General features: G+C 41.6%; 1 protein-coding gene across 1 annotated transcript in view; it reads right to left on the bottom strand.

Annotated features, from left to right (window-relative positions):
- LOC105029164 (voltage-dependent R-type calcium channel subunit alpha-1E) overlaps positions 1–19,628 on the bottom strand; it is a 153,833-nt gene that overhangs the window by 41,109 nt on the left and 93,096 nt on the right. Inside the window, 13 exon segments of the mRNA XM_034293847.1 lie at positions 4,455–5,324; positions 7,787–7,878; positions 8,174–8,241; positions 8,522–8,639; positions 8,825–8,894; positions 9,623–9,754; positions 10,179–10,291; positions 11,209–11,321; positions 11,878–12,087; positions 12,415–12,504; positions 15,453–15,506; positions 16,039–16,154; positions 16,485–16,588. Coding sequence (XP_034149738.1) covers positions 4,455–5,324; positions 7,787–7,878; positions 8,174–8,241; positions 8,522–8,639; positions 8,825–8,894; positions 9,623–9,754; positions 10,179–10,291; positions 11,209–11,321; positions 11,878–12,087; positions 12,415–12,504; positions 15,453–15,506; positions 16,039–16,154; positions 16,485–16,588 — 2,150 coding nt within the window.

Genomic DNA, 19,628 nt, shown 5'->3' with positions numbered 1-19,628 from the left:
GTTACCCGGAACATTGATACATTCCAAATATGAGAATACTGACACATACCTAACTACTATACAGTCTCCAGATGACATTTATATTAGAGGACAGACTTTCAGTTATTGCATTAATCGTAAAATATCAGGGAACAGTTTTTTTGGTCTAGCTCATAGATGTAGCTCATAAGTTAGTTCTACTCCCACCTTCCCTACAAACCTCATTCAACTTCAAAGTCCATCATAAATATGTTCCAAATTAACCATGTTCCAAATTAATCAGGTACCCTGATGAAGACAACGTGTCTCGCAAAACGTTGGTCTTATCAAAAAGAATTGGTATATGCATTTGAGTATAGAGTGTGTGGCTTTTTCATTCATTTTATTTCCAAATTAACCACTGCCATGATCACAATGGTCTTTATAATGAAATTCTCTACACTACTATTTAGCATATTATTTCACTAGGTCGGGGGTTTACCAATTAATTTTGTTATTTTCTCAATGAACTCCAGGAAGTAACGTTAGATTTATACACGCCACAAGCTGGGACCTGGTCTTAGTCAGAACTTTCCAAGTGGGTGTGATTTCAGAGTGCAGATGCAAACAATACGACACTGATCGAACTTATGGCTGCCTTCATGTTATTAAACCTTTTATAAGAATATGTCAGACATGTTGCTCACCACAAGAAAATGTCAGACCAAGAAATCGAAGAGGAAGACCAGACATTTTGATCAAAATATAGACCAGAGTAACAGTGGTGCAATAGATACATTTTGGACAGATTGAGAGAGAAGACGAAGATAAAGATCAGAATGAAGGGCAGTCGAGGATTCACAGGCTCTTCCCCTGAACGAACGGTGATTGGTAGGGCAGTTCCCATAGATGCCTTCCTCTGCTGATGGACTTGGAACGTCTCTGCTGTCAGACATGTTGCTCACCATTACGGAGGCGATTGAGCATCAAACTGATGGAGAACAACTAAACATCTGCATCAGTAAAGGCATCGATCTTCCTGCTCTCATAAATCCTGTTTTTTTTTTTAGAATGGACAGGATCATCTGGCAGCAATGTGCCATTCCTGATGGCCCAAATGGAAGCTCTTTGAAGCGTAACTGTTTTGTAAATTAAGATATATTAGCCTAAATGATTATACTCAGATAAAAATAAATATAATACCTACTAATTACACCCAGCTGAATGTTCTAGTAAGCTACCTAGTGCCTACACTATACTGTAACTGGCTACTGTAGTCTCCCCTTCAAAGTTTTGACAAGCTGGATAAATACACTGTATCGCGAACAAATGGATGAGCCATACAACTATAACGTACTTGATGGGCACTTCACAATATGGTCTAAATAAACAACAGCCTACTTATATGAACAAATATTGTAAGAAGTATCAAGTAGTAAGAAGTATTAACTGCCAGTTCAGCTTTTACACCACCAATATCCCATTTAGTAGAAATCCACACAATAAAGATGAAGGCAAACAGAGTCACACTTGAAAATCTGCACCTTTTCAACACTGAGTTGGTTGTATAGTCTTCAAGTGAACAATAAACGAGCTGTTATAGTTTTTCACGGGTTATAAATGAAAAGGCCAAATGAGCCTATTATTATTTTATGTTACACAGGACTAAGCCTATTGTCTTGCTATGGCTGTACATTTTTGTCATCTATGTATTTTCTCTCTCTTACAATTCAGACGTGTTTCCTATAGAATCACCTTGGAGTCGATCCTGTGTGGACAATGTCTTGGCAGTGGCCAACACCAGGTGCTCCCAGCCTGTGTGGTGACAGCACCCTGACCCCAGTGCATGACAGGCTGGATTACAGGTAGCAGAGGCTCACAACATAGAATATTAATATATCTAATAAAGAAACATTTTATTCCAAGTTTTCAAAAAAAGCACATGAACTTAGTATAAAACATAGAAACACAATTGTTACTATGCCATTGGAAATGTCAGTCGGCACACGTTTCTTTGTAACCAAGCTATCATGATTAACTAACTAGAGTTTTCAAAAACAAAATAGATAGCCCACAAAGTAGACTTTTACACTATTTGGAAAATTGCTTCTACCTGAGCCAATGGTTGTGGGGGGTAATGTGAAAATTTTACTACACAGCATTCAGTGGTTATACACATGGAGCAGCCAGGTAAAGGATCATAAAATATTATTGGAGTGGGTGGGTTGCGAGTGGGTTGAATGTTAAATGACATTGCTAGGCAAAACAACTTTCTTTGTAATAATCTGTTGCTTCTTTAGGAACTAGACAACAGTACGCCTCACTGAGTAGGCCACGTTTCAGCTGCCAGCACGTGCCTCTGTCATTTAATGTGGAGCGCTTGGTCTAAAAACACTAATTCCTCCCCTCTAAATTCCACAAACACATAATGCTTGGTTCTCTATGTATTATTCACGTAACTCAAGGCATAGCTGACTATTTGTCTCCAGCCGAAATTGTAATCTATTGTTTATGGTTATTAAATCAGATAAAAAAAATTGGTTGTTTATGCTGTGATGCCTGTTAATTATCACAGACTTGTCTACAAGGGAATAAGATTGTGTCAAATACACATGCACATTTCTTGACACAGTCTACTTTTTGGGAGAGAATAGTTTTGCTCGTCTGCAAAGTAAGCCTATAGGGCAGTGGACTGTGTGCTACAGTGTGACAAGTGGTTCTAACTCATTTAATTTACAATAGTCTGTTATATTAATGGTTATATTAGAATACACATTAAGTTCGTCACTGTTAAAAACCGTATTAAGGTTGTCACTGTTAAAATTAGATGAGTAATATTGAGAAGCAGAATTCAGATAATGCTGATCCATGTATAGATTGATTATTCGTCAATGTATTAGTAATGCCTTGGGGCTTCTGTAGGGGGATCGCAGGCGCGCGCTTTTCTTCCTCATTCAATACAGACGAGTGAAGGCGTGAGCAGCGTCTTGTGTGTTTCTTAAACCTTCCCGCTACTTTTTCCCTTTTTAAGGTAGTTACCACTCACAAAGCAATGTAGATATTAAAACATGTTTATAATATAAATCGTTATGATATTGTGGTTTTATATGAGTAAATAAGACAGTTTTTGCATTGTTTAAAGAGTTTTGTGATAACCGCGTAGGTGTGTAATTTTATGCTAGCTGCTAAGTATCTCGTGGCTCCGTCGTGTCCGAGTCTCGACACATATGAGTGTTTACAGTGTGTACACACGTTGTTGCTGTAAATGTTATTGTGTAATTATCACTATAAGGGTGATTTATTGTGATGCTGAGATACTGAATACTGCTGAATATTGTTAAAAGTATAATTAATTTAATGTTACTTGAGAACCCATTTAAAAAGGAGTATTAAAATGTATTTGGTAACTTTGTTTAAAACAATTCACATTTTATATGGTAATTTAGTTAAAAAGATAAATTAGAAAGCCTTAGAATGTGTACAAGTGCAAGAAGTGTATGGTTTATTGTATACATTGTTCAACTCATTCAATACAGACGAGTGAAGGCGAGAGCAGCGTCTTGTGTGTTTCTTAAACCTTCCCGCTACTTTTTCCCTTTTTAAGGGTACAACAACAGCAGCATTTTCTGAATCTTTGGGTGTGGGGGTCGGTTGCGGGCTTAAGAAGTGAACTTTAATGATATAGTCAGGATGTTTTCAGATAGGTTATTTAGAATTGCAGGTGAGTGCGGGTGAAAAAACTGCTGACTGGTGCATCACTACTGGTGTAATGAATCAAAGTGTTGCCAGATAGCTAGCTTTTACCTTTTGTCTGTGCCAATACTACTACCACACATGAAACTTCAAGCAATATAAAAATATCAGGAGTTGGCTAACCATTCTGTTTATTTCCTGTTGTCTTAACTTCTTTCTTGAAGACCAATAAGACATTCTTTCGTCCCGCCTCCTTAAATTATCAATCTTAGAAACCAGAAAGAAGAGTAACAACCTGATGGACCATAACGATGTTTGAACTACCATTTAATCTGTTACAATATTCAGATTTTCGTCAATTCAGTGTTGAGACATCACCTGTTGCTTATGTATAGATAAATATACGTTTGTCATAGATTTTAGGTGATTTGAGAAATCTAATCTTTATCTAATATCTCTAAAATTGCTGAAACCCTCATGCAACAGAAAAACTGTCAGGGGTGATGAAAAAAAACAGGAATGTGTTTTAAAGGGCCCAAAACACGTAGTTTTTTGCTGAACTTCCCCTTTAAAGTCAAGTACGGGCATTAGGTATCGAAAAGAGACACTTTGAGGTTTGAAATGATTTTAGATGCTCTTTATGAAGGTAGGGTTTTAGAAGGTTTCAGAAAACTGGCAAAGGATCAGCTGTCCTAGCTTCAAGGAAAAGCTGATACCACCATTAGGGTGTTAGGGCATAGAAGGACTTCTACAAACAGACGAGTAACTATTGAACTAGCTTTCCATCCATGTGAACTCCTCACCTGTGTTCAGCCTCTCTGGTCTCCGAAGGTGAGTTGGCTTTTCCCTCCTCACCATCCCTCCTCCCCTGCTCCTCCGCGGTCTTCCTCTCCCTGCTGACTGAGCGACTGCTCCCCTCATCCTGGGGAGAGTCCACACCTCTGGCACCAGCAGGGACCTTGCAGTACCCGGCGCCCCGCGGCCTCCTGTGCTTGACGCCAGCCACGTCGGGGGTCAGGGTGTCGCCAGCGGGGGGGCGGAACTTACGCACCGCTCTCCTCCTTCTCTCGCCATTCAACCTGGGGCTCCTGAGACCATTGAGTCCCGGGCGGCAGTGGTTGACAATGGCCAGATTGCCCTCGGGGCGTGGATCGGATCCAGCGGTCTCCTGTGTGAACGCGGCTGTGGGCTCTGGGGGGTCAGGCATGGGCCTGTCCGTGGAGGGCTCTGCTAAAGGGGGGGCTAAGGGGGGGTCAGGGACACCCATATGCAGGGCCGGGTCATCTAGTGGCAGGTCCATGGGCTTGGGCGGCTCGGCCACAGAGGCCGTGGGATCAGCCGTGGTGTCAGCCAGCTTTAGGCTGCCCGTGGGTGTACCTGTGGTTTTGGGGCTGCAGGGGCAGCCAGGGGGTGCATCCTGCTCATCACTGGGGCTGCTGAAAAGGATCTCTCGGCTGGACATCTGCCGGTGCCTGCGCAGTTGGCTGGTTCTCTGCTCCCACACAGACATGGTCATCCGTCTTCTCCTTTCCCTCCTGGACATGAAAGAGTTAGAGGAATTCAGTGGCCGGCAGGAGGCCCCATCGGCGAGGCTTTCAGCCTGCTCCAGAGAGTAGGCATGCCGGGTCCTGTGTATGGCTCTTTTCCTGTACAGGTAGGGTCTCCTCCGCCTGCTGAAAGAGAGGACAACAACATCATTAGGAGGAGCAGTAAGAGAGATAAGGACATCTTGGCACAGATAATGCATAATATTAAGGTTGTAAGCACTACTTGCTCATTTGAAAACATTTCCAGAGTGTGTTACAATTGCTTTTGAATGTCTTCTACTCGCTTGTGTACAAATGTTTTCGAAACATACATTTATAAATGAAACATTTGTACAGAACTAGTGAGCAGTGGGAACACATTCAAGAAAAGACAATCTAGTCTGATTTTCAAAGCTTGGTAAGCACATTCCAGAAAGTTGATAAAGCAGTTATGATACATAACAATTTACCAGTTTAATGAACATGTTATGTGATAAATGTAGCAACATTTTACTAGCAAGTAGAAGTAATGTTAAAGAAAGTTGATGTTTGTTGTCTTATTTTGAAGCTTGTAAATGTGTCTTTTCTCTGTCTGTTTTTTTCTAAAGCTTCATAATAAAACATTGAAAACAAAGAAACACTAGAAAAGTAGAAACTAGAACTGATATAAAATACAGAACCAAATACTATAAGATTCTGGAAGTGAAAGAAGGAATGTAATAAAGAACAGAACATTTACCCAGTTAAGAACATCAGACAGGCTGTTTTGTTTAGAAATTTAAATGAACTGACAGTGTTAATACTTACTCGGGCTTGTACTCTTGTGTGGTCCGTGTTATCAATAAGCGATTGGTTGAAAACAAGACATTAGTGCTTTTGTGAGCAGAGACAAAACAGGCCCTGCGACACAGCCCAAAACTCATGAACCTAAAGGGGGCAATTGCCAATTTCAATGCACCAGTGTCAGTCTATGAATCTAATGCATTTTCTGTCTGTACAGGTTAAATAATCTAAATGTGTACAGCAAGATAAATTCCTTTAAAATTATTTAACCAATTTCATTTTGCCTTAATGTTTTTGGGGTGTGCCTACAGGCAGGCAAAGCGCCACATGACAAACAGGATGGTCACAGTATTAAATCTCAACAACATTGACATCAACAGGTGCAACATGTAAAATCTTGAAGTTTGAAATGTTAAACACATTCAAAGACATATTATGGTACAGGAATAATACACAGAAATGGTGGAACAAAGAAAGATCGTTTAAGCAAGGCAACCACATCCGTTTGCATTGTGCACAGCCCTCCTGCCCAAAAGTTGTGCTGAGTCACATTCCCATTGGTCATGCTAGTCAGATACATGCACCCACTGCTCTCCCAGATCTAGAATATCAGGATTCTCAGACATGCTTCAGCCTTATTTTTTACTTTGTCAACATCATCATGCTCTGAAGTTCAGTGCAGTAGCCCCGTGAAAGTTAAGACAGTCATAGCATTTCACCCCAAACAACGCAGGCATTATGAAACGCAACAAAAGTTAAGACCCGTCTCCAAACACAGACCCTGGAAAAACGTATGGTATTTAAATCTCGTCAATGTGATTAGACAAGTGCCCGACCCTGAATATGTCAGACGGTTTAAAATAAAGTACCCTGCAAACCTCACCGATCCCTAATGCTACCTGGGTAAATCTGAATCTAAAACAATACGTCATGTGACCTAGGGGAAAACCCTGTAGTTGGTTCCCTCTGCTCTCCATTAGCAATTAATGTAACTGACTACATTTGTGAAATCCAGCAACGCTCTACTCCTGGTGTATTAACATACAGCCGCGGAGAACCAATGCTGCACAGCATGAGACCCAAAACTTTCATATTAAAAAAATGAACTATGCTTGGAACGCCCATGCAATATGCTGCACATTTCAAACATGCATTCCAGTTTATCAATGCTGCACCATGCGCATGCATTTCCCGAGACAGGCTAGGAGTCCTGAAAATGATCCATATAGGGTATCAATACAGCAGGGTTACATGAAAAAACATTACCCTCCTGTAACCCAAAATTACCCAGATTAATTCCTGGTAATTCTATTTACTACAAAAATGTTAACGATAAAAAAAGTGTCTTATGAAAATAAGGATGCCTAAGCACTGCAGTAAATTACTCCTCTGACTGTAATGATACATGCATTTGAATGCCAGTAATGCTGTCTCTATGACGACGGCATACAGTAGGATCATCCCTGCGGAATCTGGGTGCCGGTAGCCATAGTGACACATTGTTCAATTTCAAACATATTCTAAATGTACGCATTAAAATTGACTTAAAATAACTTAATAGACCAACTATAATTGGCCAGTGACACAAACTGAAATCGGCACTAATTCAAACCCACGCTCTAATACACTGCAGGGAGACAGTACATAAAACAAATGCACCAAACAGGTTTTCCCGTTTCCCAGCCTGAATCCCTCCCTGGCTTTAGAGTTGACGGTACCGCGGAAGCTTCCACTGGTGAGAATCCTCACTGTTGAGGCTGTAAGTTATCAATGAGTTGTGAGAGACACGGGAGGGGACAAGCAGCAGGGACACACACATCACTTACTCTGAGGATATCAGGGAGGACATTGCCCCGACTTCCTTGGCTTTCTGGAGAGCATGTTTCTGATTGAAAGCAGCCTCTTCGTCTTCTTCATCCTAGATACAAGTGCATTAAACAGAATGTTATGTTACTGTACAATGTACTTTGCTATAGTACAATATATCCCTTTCCTCTTATATCTTTTTTTTTTACTTCCCCTAGCAATATATAACAAGTCCATTGTTTTACTGAGATTTTTTTTTTTTACCATATTTCCCATATATACCATATTAATTATCTGACCCATTATGAGAGGGTTACATGAGATTGCATAGGATCTAATAATCGCTCAAAGGTGGTGATGAGAGTGGTTATCCTATTTACTTACAGTAGGACTTGAACAGTTTTTACCTTAGTTAGTTCCTGGGCGTTGGCCAGATTGTCCACAGCGATGGCCAAGAAGACATTCAACAGGGTGTCTTGTCACATTCATGTTAAGGGGCTACTTTTTTAAGAAAGAACTTTTGAACAGACATAACATTGAGAGGTAGAGATATGGTGGTAAAGGGCAGAGACAGGTATTGAACCCTGGTCTCCCATAATGAATGGAGTTGGGACTGTTACCACTGTTCCGCAGCTCCACACCAATAAACCTATGGAATTATCAAACAGAATAATCGAACAGAAAACACACCTCTGACATCTAATCTAATAATCACCTGCAGCATGGAAAATGATAATCTGGCTGTGAAAGGATACAGTTACCAAAGAGAGTGAGCACAATAAAGTATATGGACGACCACATTCCTGACTTGACCCCTCCTTGGGAGCGGATTCCATTGTACATGACCTCATTCCAGTCTTCTCCGGTCAAGATCTAGAAAAGTAATGCCCCACACCCCAGCAATTCGACACAAGACACATGTAGATAAGCTATAGGCTCCCGACCATCCATGGTCCCATAAGAATTATTTAAACTTTTAAATCTTAGATTACTGTTAATCTTGCAGAATTTCTTCCTAGATAAAAAAAAACACGATACTTGACTGAGTTGGGACGCACTTGAAAGACAGTCATGATGGCTGCAGGAAAGGTATCAAAGTTTGCAGGAGTGTAGTCTTCAAAGATGAACCTGCATGGATAGAAAAGGACCGAGAAGACAGAGTTGTTGTATTTTCCTTACTAGGGAAAGTGGGAACTTTTTTTGAAGTTCTTTTTATTTTGAGTGGCTGGGCAATATACCTCTCCATGAACTGAATAATTTGACGTGACAGTTGCCCAGAGAAGGCCCTTTACTTGAGGGAACATGGCTGCAGAACAGCTAAGACTAGATGTGTGATAGAATCTGCTAAGGCAAGACTAAACCCTTTCAATGTGTTTTACCTCAGGGGATGTACATTTACACTGAAATATCAACTATGTTGCACCGAGCAGATGATGATAAACAAGACCAAACAGTTTCACTCCATCTACTTAGATAACATGCTGCAAATGTCCATCATTGTTTAGAATGATTCTAGTCCAGCGATTCCTAAATCCATTCCATTGATTTGGGACCCCCGAATCACAATCAAAAGCTCTCAAGGACCACTGATCGCAGAGTCGCAGAATCTTTTTACATGAAAGATCCTGAAGCTCAAACGTTTATGTCAATCATATCAGTGAAACTAACAGACCTACTATAGTGGCTTAGGTGGTTTAGCAGTCCAAGCCACTGGCTCCGGTCATTTATTTAAATATATATATACAAATTTCTACTAAAATCTGCAGAGCAACTGCAGTACTCCGCAGGTAAAAACCATTAGTCCACACCTGACAGTCAGACAGTGGTAGTTTGTCCTTTTATCAATGATATTGTACCTGCCGCCGAATAGCTGCATGCCCAGCAAAGCAAAGACCAGGATGAAAAGGAAGAGGAGGAAGATGAGGCTGATGATGGACTTCATCGAATTCATCAGGGATATCACCAGGTTCCTCAGCGATGCCCAGTACCTGTCAATCACAGCCAACCAGGAGTGAGATTTGTTTGATTCTAAATCAGCCCAAACAATAGACCAATCACTGAATAACCACTTAGTTATTGGGAGGGTTTGAAATGATTTGACTAGATGAAGTGATGCAATGTATACACATCAACATGCCCTACCATAGCAGAAAAGTACCAATCTAACAAGGTAACATCTGAAACAAGCTAGCAACCTTATGATCTAGGAAGGGGTTTTCAAACTGGTTTAGGTACAAATAAATAATACTATAAATGTCTGTGAGCACATTTAGCAGTAGTAGTAGTAGTAGTAGTAGTAGTAGTAGTAGTTGTAGTAGAAGTAGCAGTAGTAGTAGTAGTAGTAGCAGTAGTAGCAGTAGCAGCAGTAGTAGTAGCATTAGTAGTAGTAGCAGTAGTAGTTCTTGGACTAACTTGGTGATCTTGAATATCCTCAGCAGTCGGAGAGCTCGTAGCACGCTGATGCCAAAGGAGGTGCCAGGCCTGAAGAACCCCCACATAACCTCGAAAATGCTGCCCACAATCACCTATGAACAAACCAACACTATATTTTGCCAGGAAACTGAGAAACTGAGAATACATTCCCAATAGTTACAGTGGGAGGAGAGGGGATACGGCCAGATGAAAACAGGATGATTAGGAGGCCAAAATGGTATGTGGGCCAGATTAGAAATGTAGCAAGGACAACTGAGTTCACACCCTTATTTTCAGTCATGGGATCTTCAGTGAGTCAGGAAACCTGTTTAACATCCCATTAGAAAGTTGGCAACCCATGCAGGGCAATGTCCTGAAACACTGCCCTGGGGCATTAGAATATTTTGGGGTGAACAGAGGAAAGAATGCCTCCAACCAGCCTTTTGAACAGGACTTTCAGGCCTGCAAGAAAGAAGCTGACAGGATCAACGCTGCTTTTCTTCAGAAGCAAGCCACCAATGGGTTGCAGGGATTGTTTGGCAAACTACATCACAAACATCACTGACACAGAGACAAAAAGCACACCAACAGCTTTCAGCACACAGAGAGACAAGGCTGAAGGAGGTCTCCACAAAGAGGACTACAGAGGCGACAGAAACAGTGCAAAGACGTTTACTGCACTTCATTATTAATATAAGTACACCCATCACTGTTAATTAAAAAAAATCACTCCCAAGTTTTGAGCAAAGCATCCTGAAACTCTCAGGCCTTTGGAATGGTAGCAATACTGTATGCTTGTTATATTGTATGCTTGTTATATATTCTAAGATTAATTAGGAAGACTTTCTGCAATTAGGGTTAAATACCTTGCAAAATGATAGAATGGGAGACTTAGCATCTTGCCAGCTCTGGGATTCAACCAAGCAACATAAGAAGCTCTAACCTAGCCACCAGGCACCTTAAAGTCCCTATCTAGCCCACCCTCTCCATGTTGGTAAAGTTTATAAGAGTGAGGAGAAAAGAAACTCACACCACAGTCGAAGCGGTTGAATGCAGAGTGAAAGTAGAGTCGGGGTCCCAGGCTGTACATCTTTAAACACATCTCAGCGAGAAAAAGACCCAGAAAAAGGAATTCTGCATAGTCTGAAATACCAACAGAAACAACATTTATACACATAGTAGAAACCATTTTTTTTTTAAGTTGGTTAGCCATCCTTATTTATTTTATATGGAGAATATGGTAACAGAAATATTTTCAGAGCTAAGCCAAACCGTAGAATATTTCATATAATCAGTTACATTGTACGGTTAAATAGTCTCCAACCGCACTCCTGGAGAACCACCCTCTCCAACCCCAATTTTGTCCAGCTGAGATTAGTCATGACTGTGATTGGAGTGAACGCCTACAAGAGGGTAGCTTTCCAGGAACAGGGGTTGAGACCACTGCGCTTATTTAATGTTGATTAGGAGCTAACAAGGCTGCAATAGAATGTTAATTAAGATATCATGTCCATAAAAGCATCACAATGCAGAAACCGCACTGGCCCAAACCTCTAAATACATGGTACACTGTGTGATCGTGGGTTTATTGTTTTAAGTCAGTTAAGAACTAACTATTAAACAACGATTGCCTGGCAAAAGGTGAAATCCCTCCTTTCAGGAATGTGTGTGCGTGTGCGTGTGTACGTTAGCGACTTACAAAGGAAGACAGACAGCCAGTGGGGCTGGTTGTGATGGACGATGGCCACACAAAACGTATTGAGTGCCACCAGGCCCAGTACAGTCCAGTAGAAAGTGTGTGTCTTCACCATTCGCCGGATAGAGATACGCAGCAAGCGTTCCTTACGCTTGAAATAAGCCGTGGGACCTCTTTTAGCGCTCCTGATGCTGGCTCTGGCCATGGGGCTGCCTGGACGGGACAGAACATCCAACACACTACAATGGACCCCAGTAGTACGATGACACAGGCACATCGAGCTATCTTTTATTCTATTGGACAACAGTTAGTACAAGATAAAAAGAGTCTTCACATTAGCTCAGCCACAGACGTGATGATGTCTGGAACTGATAATCTGCCATTTGCCGTCTGATTCCCAATGACAACAATTACATTGTCCTCCCCTATAATATCAGGGTATAATATGAAGAGGTGGGCATTCAACTATGCAGCACAGCTACAAAGCACTGCTGTATTTAGTGGCTACACAGACACACACAAGCTCCAAACCATACTAACCGACAGAAGAGATATCACCATAGTGGTCATCCCCTGGGCCACGGTGACCAGCATCTGGCCCTCTCCTTTTGATGGTGGCCCTCTTTAGCACTGCAGCCAAAGGATTCACATTGTCAGGCCGCAGAAAATAAAACCCTGCAACGATTATGACACTCCAAAACAGAGAACACTGATGAGAAGAGAATGGTGAAAATAACAGACACTTTTACACGGCACAGGGTTTGGCACTTTGGGTTTTGTGAAACAAGACTACAGTTAAATGCACATAGTACAGATGGGCAATAAGACACGGCTGTATGACGCTAATAAAATGTGTGTCTATTGTTATGACTCTATTGGATATTTGCTGGGTTTAGGTTAAAAATAGAGTAATGGCTTCCGCTTTTCATCCTCACCTCTCCAAATTGGAGAGGTGCAGCGAGCTGCCACGGTGAACATCCAGGAAGCAATTTGGTTTAGCTGTCTTGCTCAAGAAAGGAACAACAGATTTTTCACCTTGTCTGGATTCAATCTAGCAACGTGGTCAGAGCTATATCCACTAGGCTCCCTGTCACACACGGTTGCTCCGGTTGAACTGGACTACAACCTTTGCCCATACTAACTTTGAGACAAGCAATATTAATGTGCAGTATCCAATGAAAAAGAGTGGTTTTGAAGCACCTACCTACCCCACTCTGTGGTATATGAGTGATGCGGAACATATTATTATCAGGTTGAGTTGATGTGCCTTAATCCAAACCACCTACACTCCTTCACCACCAATTGGTAAGAATCAAATTGATCTATTCATATTTTCCTAGACTTTGACCCTGTTAATAAGCAATTGAACCAGGCTACAGTTATGAGTGCACAAAGAACACATTGGCTGCGCCTGTTAATTTCATTTTGGTTGCTAGGGCAACAGCGGCACTCTCCTTACACTGCAAAAAATGCTTCCAAAAAATAAGAACAAAATGCTTGAATCAAGCATAAACAATATGTGAATGGGGTGAGTAAATATTGTTTGAAACAGAAAAAAACATTCTTGTCACATTAAAAGGGTGCAGGACACAGGCGCAGACATTCTTCCAATATAGTTTGTTTAATTCAGGTAAAGCGAGAAACAAACATCACATGAAACAAGCTACAACAACAGACAAGAAACACTAGGGCAGGAGGAACTTAAAATAGGGAATTAACAAGGGGTTAATGAGACACAGGGGAAACCAATTACAATGACAAGACTAAACATAGAAACAAGAAAACTAGAACTAAAACACATAGAACTGCAAGGACAGGCAACGCACAGGCCGTGACTGGCCGTTATAATCCTGAAAACATGTAAACAAGTATGAATATTTAAAGTGTCAAAACAAGAATATCAGCTTTCTTCAGATTTGTTGTGGTGTCTGAATAAAATGTAGCTTCTGAATTTTCTGTGTTGTTACAACAAAATCTTCTCAACCCACTGGCTATTGTCTTTTAAAGACAAGTTGTCCTCATTTCAATTTTTTTTACATATTTTTGAAGAAGTATTTATTGTTTCCTGCATTAGTTTCCTGTATATATTTCTATCAGAACAGCATGAGGTCCCATTTTGTCTACTGACAAAATACATTTTGGGATGTCAAGGTGGTTTACGGTTTATTTGTAAGTGTGGTCTGTGGACCTAAATAGCCAGCCCTATTTTAGCATCCATTGTCAGACTGAATTGTTGAAAAGGAACAAAAGGTGGCAAGGAAGTGTAGAATAGAAGTTGTTCCTCACCATGGTTACCGTCTGTATTCCATTCAGACAGCCTCTTGGGAGCTGTCAATCAACATTTAATAAAAAAACGTTGATTTGATTGTTTATTTATTAGGTAAAAAAATCATACTTCACTTGATCATTTGCTGGGGGAAATCATGCTTAACTTAATAAGGTAATAGATTTGTATGTGTGTGTCTGGCAACAACAGACTGGCCATCTGGTATAATTTTTTTTATTTTCTGTCCCTACTGTAGGGGCAAGGACTGAGGGCTGCCCCAGCTGGCCCCCCGGGCCATCTCTGACTACCACGAGCCCCGGCCCATTCCTCCCATGGCAGGATATCACTGCCAGCCCCGCCCCTTGTCCCTTCCTTATCACATACACACTGATGAGGAAAAGTTGATGTGAGCACTGGAAGCATTGTGAGGCTGCTGTTGGTAGATATGGATGGAGGTGGATGGGAGGTGGGTGGGTTTGGATCAAAGTCCAGGGCTTTCATTGGCATTTTACGCAGCATCCCAACTTTTTGGGAAACAGGGTCGTTCAAAACATATTGCTATTTCTAAATCACTCATTCAATATGGATCAAAACACCCTCAAAATAAAGCTGTCAGTCTGTACTTTAACCCCATCATCATTTTGTCATGAAGAAATCCACTATGCTGGAGTAATACCACCAAACTTTTGTCATTTTCCAAATACTTTTTCACTGTACATATTATGAATACGCACAAGCCTGGACACACAGACCAACACACAAACATATCAAGTCATGAGCGACAATACTGTTCAAAATAGTAAAACTATTGTGAGAGCAGTCAACAAGAGAGATAGTAGTGTACATTCCAACACTTAATGAGACAAAATGTATACATTTTTACTCCAGCAGACTAATATTTAATGATACATTTAGTTATTCAGCTGATGCTCTTAGTTACTTAGCAGAGAAATTAGCCTCAAAGGCACAACAGCCAATCTTTCTGTTTGGTTCCTGGTTCACTGCTCGAACCGCTAGGTGATCTGCTGCCCCAGCTCTTTCATACTCCTGTAGTTTTTCCATAGTGCTTACCTACCTCAATGAATATGTACTGTCTCAAGCACAGTGCATCAGGTAATATGAACATAATTCAAGAAGAATACATGTTTATTTTACAAATGATTTGTTCCACTATAGCCCTGTTATATTTCCAGTGGACAGTCTTCCCGGATTGGAGGATGAGAAATAATCTCATGACAGACATTCAAAACAGACTCCCATAAAAATAGTAATGTAAAAGACATAACCAATGGGTTCATTTTTGCTGTCTTACCATCGAGGGCAGACGGTCCTGAATTCTTATTTTCCTCAGCAAGCATCACCTCCTCTGCAAAGGATGAAATCTTGTTAGTACAGAACACTACTGGGAAATTGTTTAAATCCAAAGAACCCTGTTTTCAGTCTAGCCACTCCACTTATTTGAACTATTTTATCTCCCCTCCCTGTTTTCTTGATATCAGAGAGTAGCTATGATGATGTCTCTTCACACCAACATTGATCAGGCTGAGGAGAGATGGAGCATTCCTTGGTCTGAGCCGTCCTAGCCATTTCTCCCACACTGCACATCCAGACGAAGAAGATGAGCTCACTCTGATCTCGGTTTAACTTACGAGGGAGTAGCTAGCACCTTTCACCCTAGTCTGTGCTTAGCTAACCGGCCTCGCCCCATGGAGCTCCAAGCCAAACATCAGCCAGTGGCACCATCAAGGGACAGACCTAGACTGTGGTGAACAGCTTTGTACCATGAAGGAGAGCCTTAGAAAGCCTTGCCACCTGGGAGCCAGACGCTGTCCGAGGTGACCTTTGACAGGTAGACACGTGTGGTGCATGCCGTTTCGTTCGTACAGTCCTTTCAGTACCTGCTCTGTCAATCCAGGCCCGGTAGCCATTGAGCTCCCTCTCAATCTGCTGTTGCCTCCGCAGCTTCATGAATGCTCGGCGGTTCTCCACCCGCTCCCTCTCCTTGGCAAACTCCCTGCCCAAACAGAACAGCAGATGAGGACTTCCTGAAGGTCTGTGCACGCCCATTGAAATCCAACTACATGTGTTCAGCAGACGTCTGTTCATATCCAGCAAGAGGAAATGGGGTGTGTTGCATGTACACTATTAGATATTCTCAGCTAGTGTGTGTCGTTTTAAAAACAGAAATACAGAAACCCCCCCAAGAGGTTGATTATGTGAAGCATGATTAGCTTGTAGGGGCAATGCAATGACACCACCAATGGATAGGCTGTCTTTTCTCCATGCAGGTAATGTGAGAGGGGTTGGGGGCAGGGGTAACCGTGCTGCTGTGACGTCAACTCACCCTGACAGCACTCCTAATACCAGGTTCAGCACGAAGAAGGAGCCGATGATGATCAGAGGGATGAAGTACATACAGTTCCACGTAGGGCCTAAAGCATCGTTGGTCTGTGGAGATACGAAGAGCCAACAATGAACAGGTGATTGTGGTTCCAGAAGAAAGCACTCTAGGGTTATTCTGTATGGTGTACCGTATTATTCTGTAGACCAACACGATACATTGGGAATCAACAACGTTGTCCGAAACAAGACATGAGAATCACACAACCAAAATGTGGTGGTCAATGTCGACTAAACCTGAAAGGCTTCCTTGTCCTATAAAAAAGGGCAGATACCATAGAAGACTGAAAAAAGTGAACCAAGGAATACATACAGTGATTTACTGATCAATAATTGAATACATTCAAAATGGTATGAAGAATCTATTATATTTACAAGAACAGCGTGGCTATTTACAAAGAGCATCAATAGATAATGTGTGTGAAGTTGTGAGTTACTGTAGTCTGACAGTACGTCTCTGGCTCAGTTCCTTCCAACAGTTCGACCATCGGTAGAAGTGGGAAGTCATGGGAGACTTATGGACTCCTCCCTGAGTGTTGTGGCAAAGTAGAGATGCAGGTGGAAAAGTGAAACGCGTGGGTTACATAACAGGCCCCTCCACACACCCTAAGACCCCGCCAGCAGACATAGCTGGTGCTTCCGTGTCAATACTTCCTCATTTCCAAGCACTCTCTCAATTACCGGTTGTACGCATCTTCAGTGAAAACATGCACTCGGCTTTGCAATGACCTAAAAGTCACTTTCCCAAAGCCATTCTGAACAAGTCGTCATGGATGCGAGTAGCTCTTGACTCGCGCTGCTTTGGTTTGCCTAACCTGAGGCGCACCTTTGTCCGCCCGCTGTCACGTCTCGGAGGATCTGTGCTTCATCGGACGGCAGTGTTCAGACAGCGGTAGTCTTTAACAAGCCATTAGGCTTTACTATGGTCAGTAATGAGCCAGGCAGAAGCTGGCTGACTGACTACAGAAAGGAAACCGCGTTCAAACACACTCGGTCTAACAGTCCTACACAGTGCTCAGTGACACCCTGAGAGAGCCTGGTGTGTTCTCTACCCCCCTTTCAACAAGTCCCTTCATCCACGATTCATCAACCATCATTACAGAACTTGAATCTGGACATGGGGGAACATAACACAACAGCACACGTCGGAAACTGAAGCCAAGTTGATTTGTTTTAATTGTTACTAAGATACGGGAGAATTATTGCAAAGTGAGATAGAGCTGCCTGCTGGTGTCTCAATCGCAGAAAGAACAGAAGGCTGGTGTGAGAAATCAGTAGTATTGATTAGCTCTGGGCCAGAATGAGAGGGTGGAGTGGCTCCCATACAACAGTAAGTGGATTCTGAAAGAGAGAATGTAATTCCAACAACAGAGAACAGTACCATGTGTACTCAACCTTGTTTTGTTAGAATGGGTTGGGTGGAAAGTTTTGTTTGTGAATGACTGGATGGCTGAGTATGAGATTATGTGTGTTTGTTGGAATGTGTGTGTGTGTTTTTCTAAGTGTAAGTTGCTGTGGCTGCTGTGGGCTTGGCTCCTGTAGAAAGGAATACAAAAAAGCAAGGAGTATTGGAGCAAATCTGCCATGTCTTAATAAAGTCCATTCACAGTGACGTAAGTCAACATAATATAATCACAGCAGCAAATCCTTTGCAACCATCAATTCAAATAAAAAGCCATTAAAGCAGAAAATATGGCCTGCAATCTGCGTTCTGTCAGTAGGCTTATGATAAACCGTCTTACACTGCTAGTCAGGCAGTAAATAATGAAACATTTAGTCAAAAACAATCCAATCGAGTTTCCACTACCTTACAGAAAATCGGTCCTGTAGAATATTCCTGTGAATCTACATCCCAGTTTATGCAAAAACAGTAACATTCAGAGGTTTTGCTGCAGAGGCCTTCGGTCAGCAAGTACTTTAGTGGCAAAAACCCATGGCACAAACACATGGGCACAAAATTACAATTAGCATTTGTCCTGTTGTAAACCCAGGAAGGCAGGTGGCTCCAACAGTCTTGGATTGAAAGGCAATTGATTTTGGCTCTGAAACCAACATCATTACAATGTTTAAAATATTACAGTTTTATTTGATGCAGTTACATGTTAACATGCTGATTTCCAGGTACTATGGGTGCATATACAAAAGCAGACTCTACTCCTGTGCAGAATTTCCTTTGCAAAAGAGCTAAACCCTTTGGCCATAGGCTGAATGGTTTTGTAGGGCATTGTATTGCATCACCATTAACACACAACACAGGTTTCAGCAGGCTGCCTCTCACATTAACAGTGACAATCAATCCATTGTGAGAGTGAAACGAGTGGACAAGGAGTAAGAAGCATTAATGACGACAATTGATTTGGCTGGCCGAAGGAGGGATAGGCCAACATTATTCAGTTTGGTTGAGTTGGGCGTGCACATGATCAGATTAGGGAATTACTGCACTGTCTGTCTGTGCCCCTCCTGAAATAGACGCTGCCTGCTGCAACATAACACCAGCCAGCCAGCCAAGTACAGCTAGTTTTAACCTGGGATGTATTGAGGTAAATGTCTAGTGAAATCATCCTCAGAAAGAATGTGACTCATGTATGGAGAGTTCACACTTCACAAGGTCCTTGACTGACAATCCAGCAGCTGGCTCTTTTATGTTACATTAAATAAATGTATAGTATTTATGCTGTTTTTATGATTTGGCAAATTGTCATTTGAAAAGCTTTTCTTATCCTTCACATCAGGGAGAGTCCTAAGACAATGTGTGACAGTCAGACATGCAGAAATCACCACGCTCCGTGCACAGTCAACAATGTTGTCTCAGTCATTTTCATTTTCTAAAAAAACACTAAACAAAAAGAACGAACGGAATCAAAATAATTCGCTCAGAAAATCTAAAGTAAAAAAAAAAAAAAAGGGGGAAATAATGTAAGATAATTCCATCAAAATAATTTGCAGTCGGTACAATGTGCTATAAGAGGCTTAAATATAGATAGTACAAAGATTTCACGTCTGCCCTGATGATTTACTGTCCTCAGAATGAGTCTAATCAGACATAAGGAGTGTAACGGATATCTCAAAGAACAGTGGCAGCCCAAAA

Source organism: Esox lucius, chromosome 8, assembly GCF_011004845.1.
Source record: "Esox lucius isolate fEsoLuc1 chromosome 8, fEsoLuc1.pri, whole genome shotgun sequence".
Lineage (NCBI taxonomy): Eukaryota > Metazoa > Chordata > Actinopteri > Esociformes > Esocidae > Esox > Esox lucius.
Note: the sequence above shows the minus strand (reverse complement) of the source record. Positions and strands in the feature narration are given on the sequence as shown.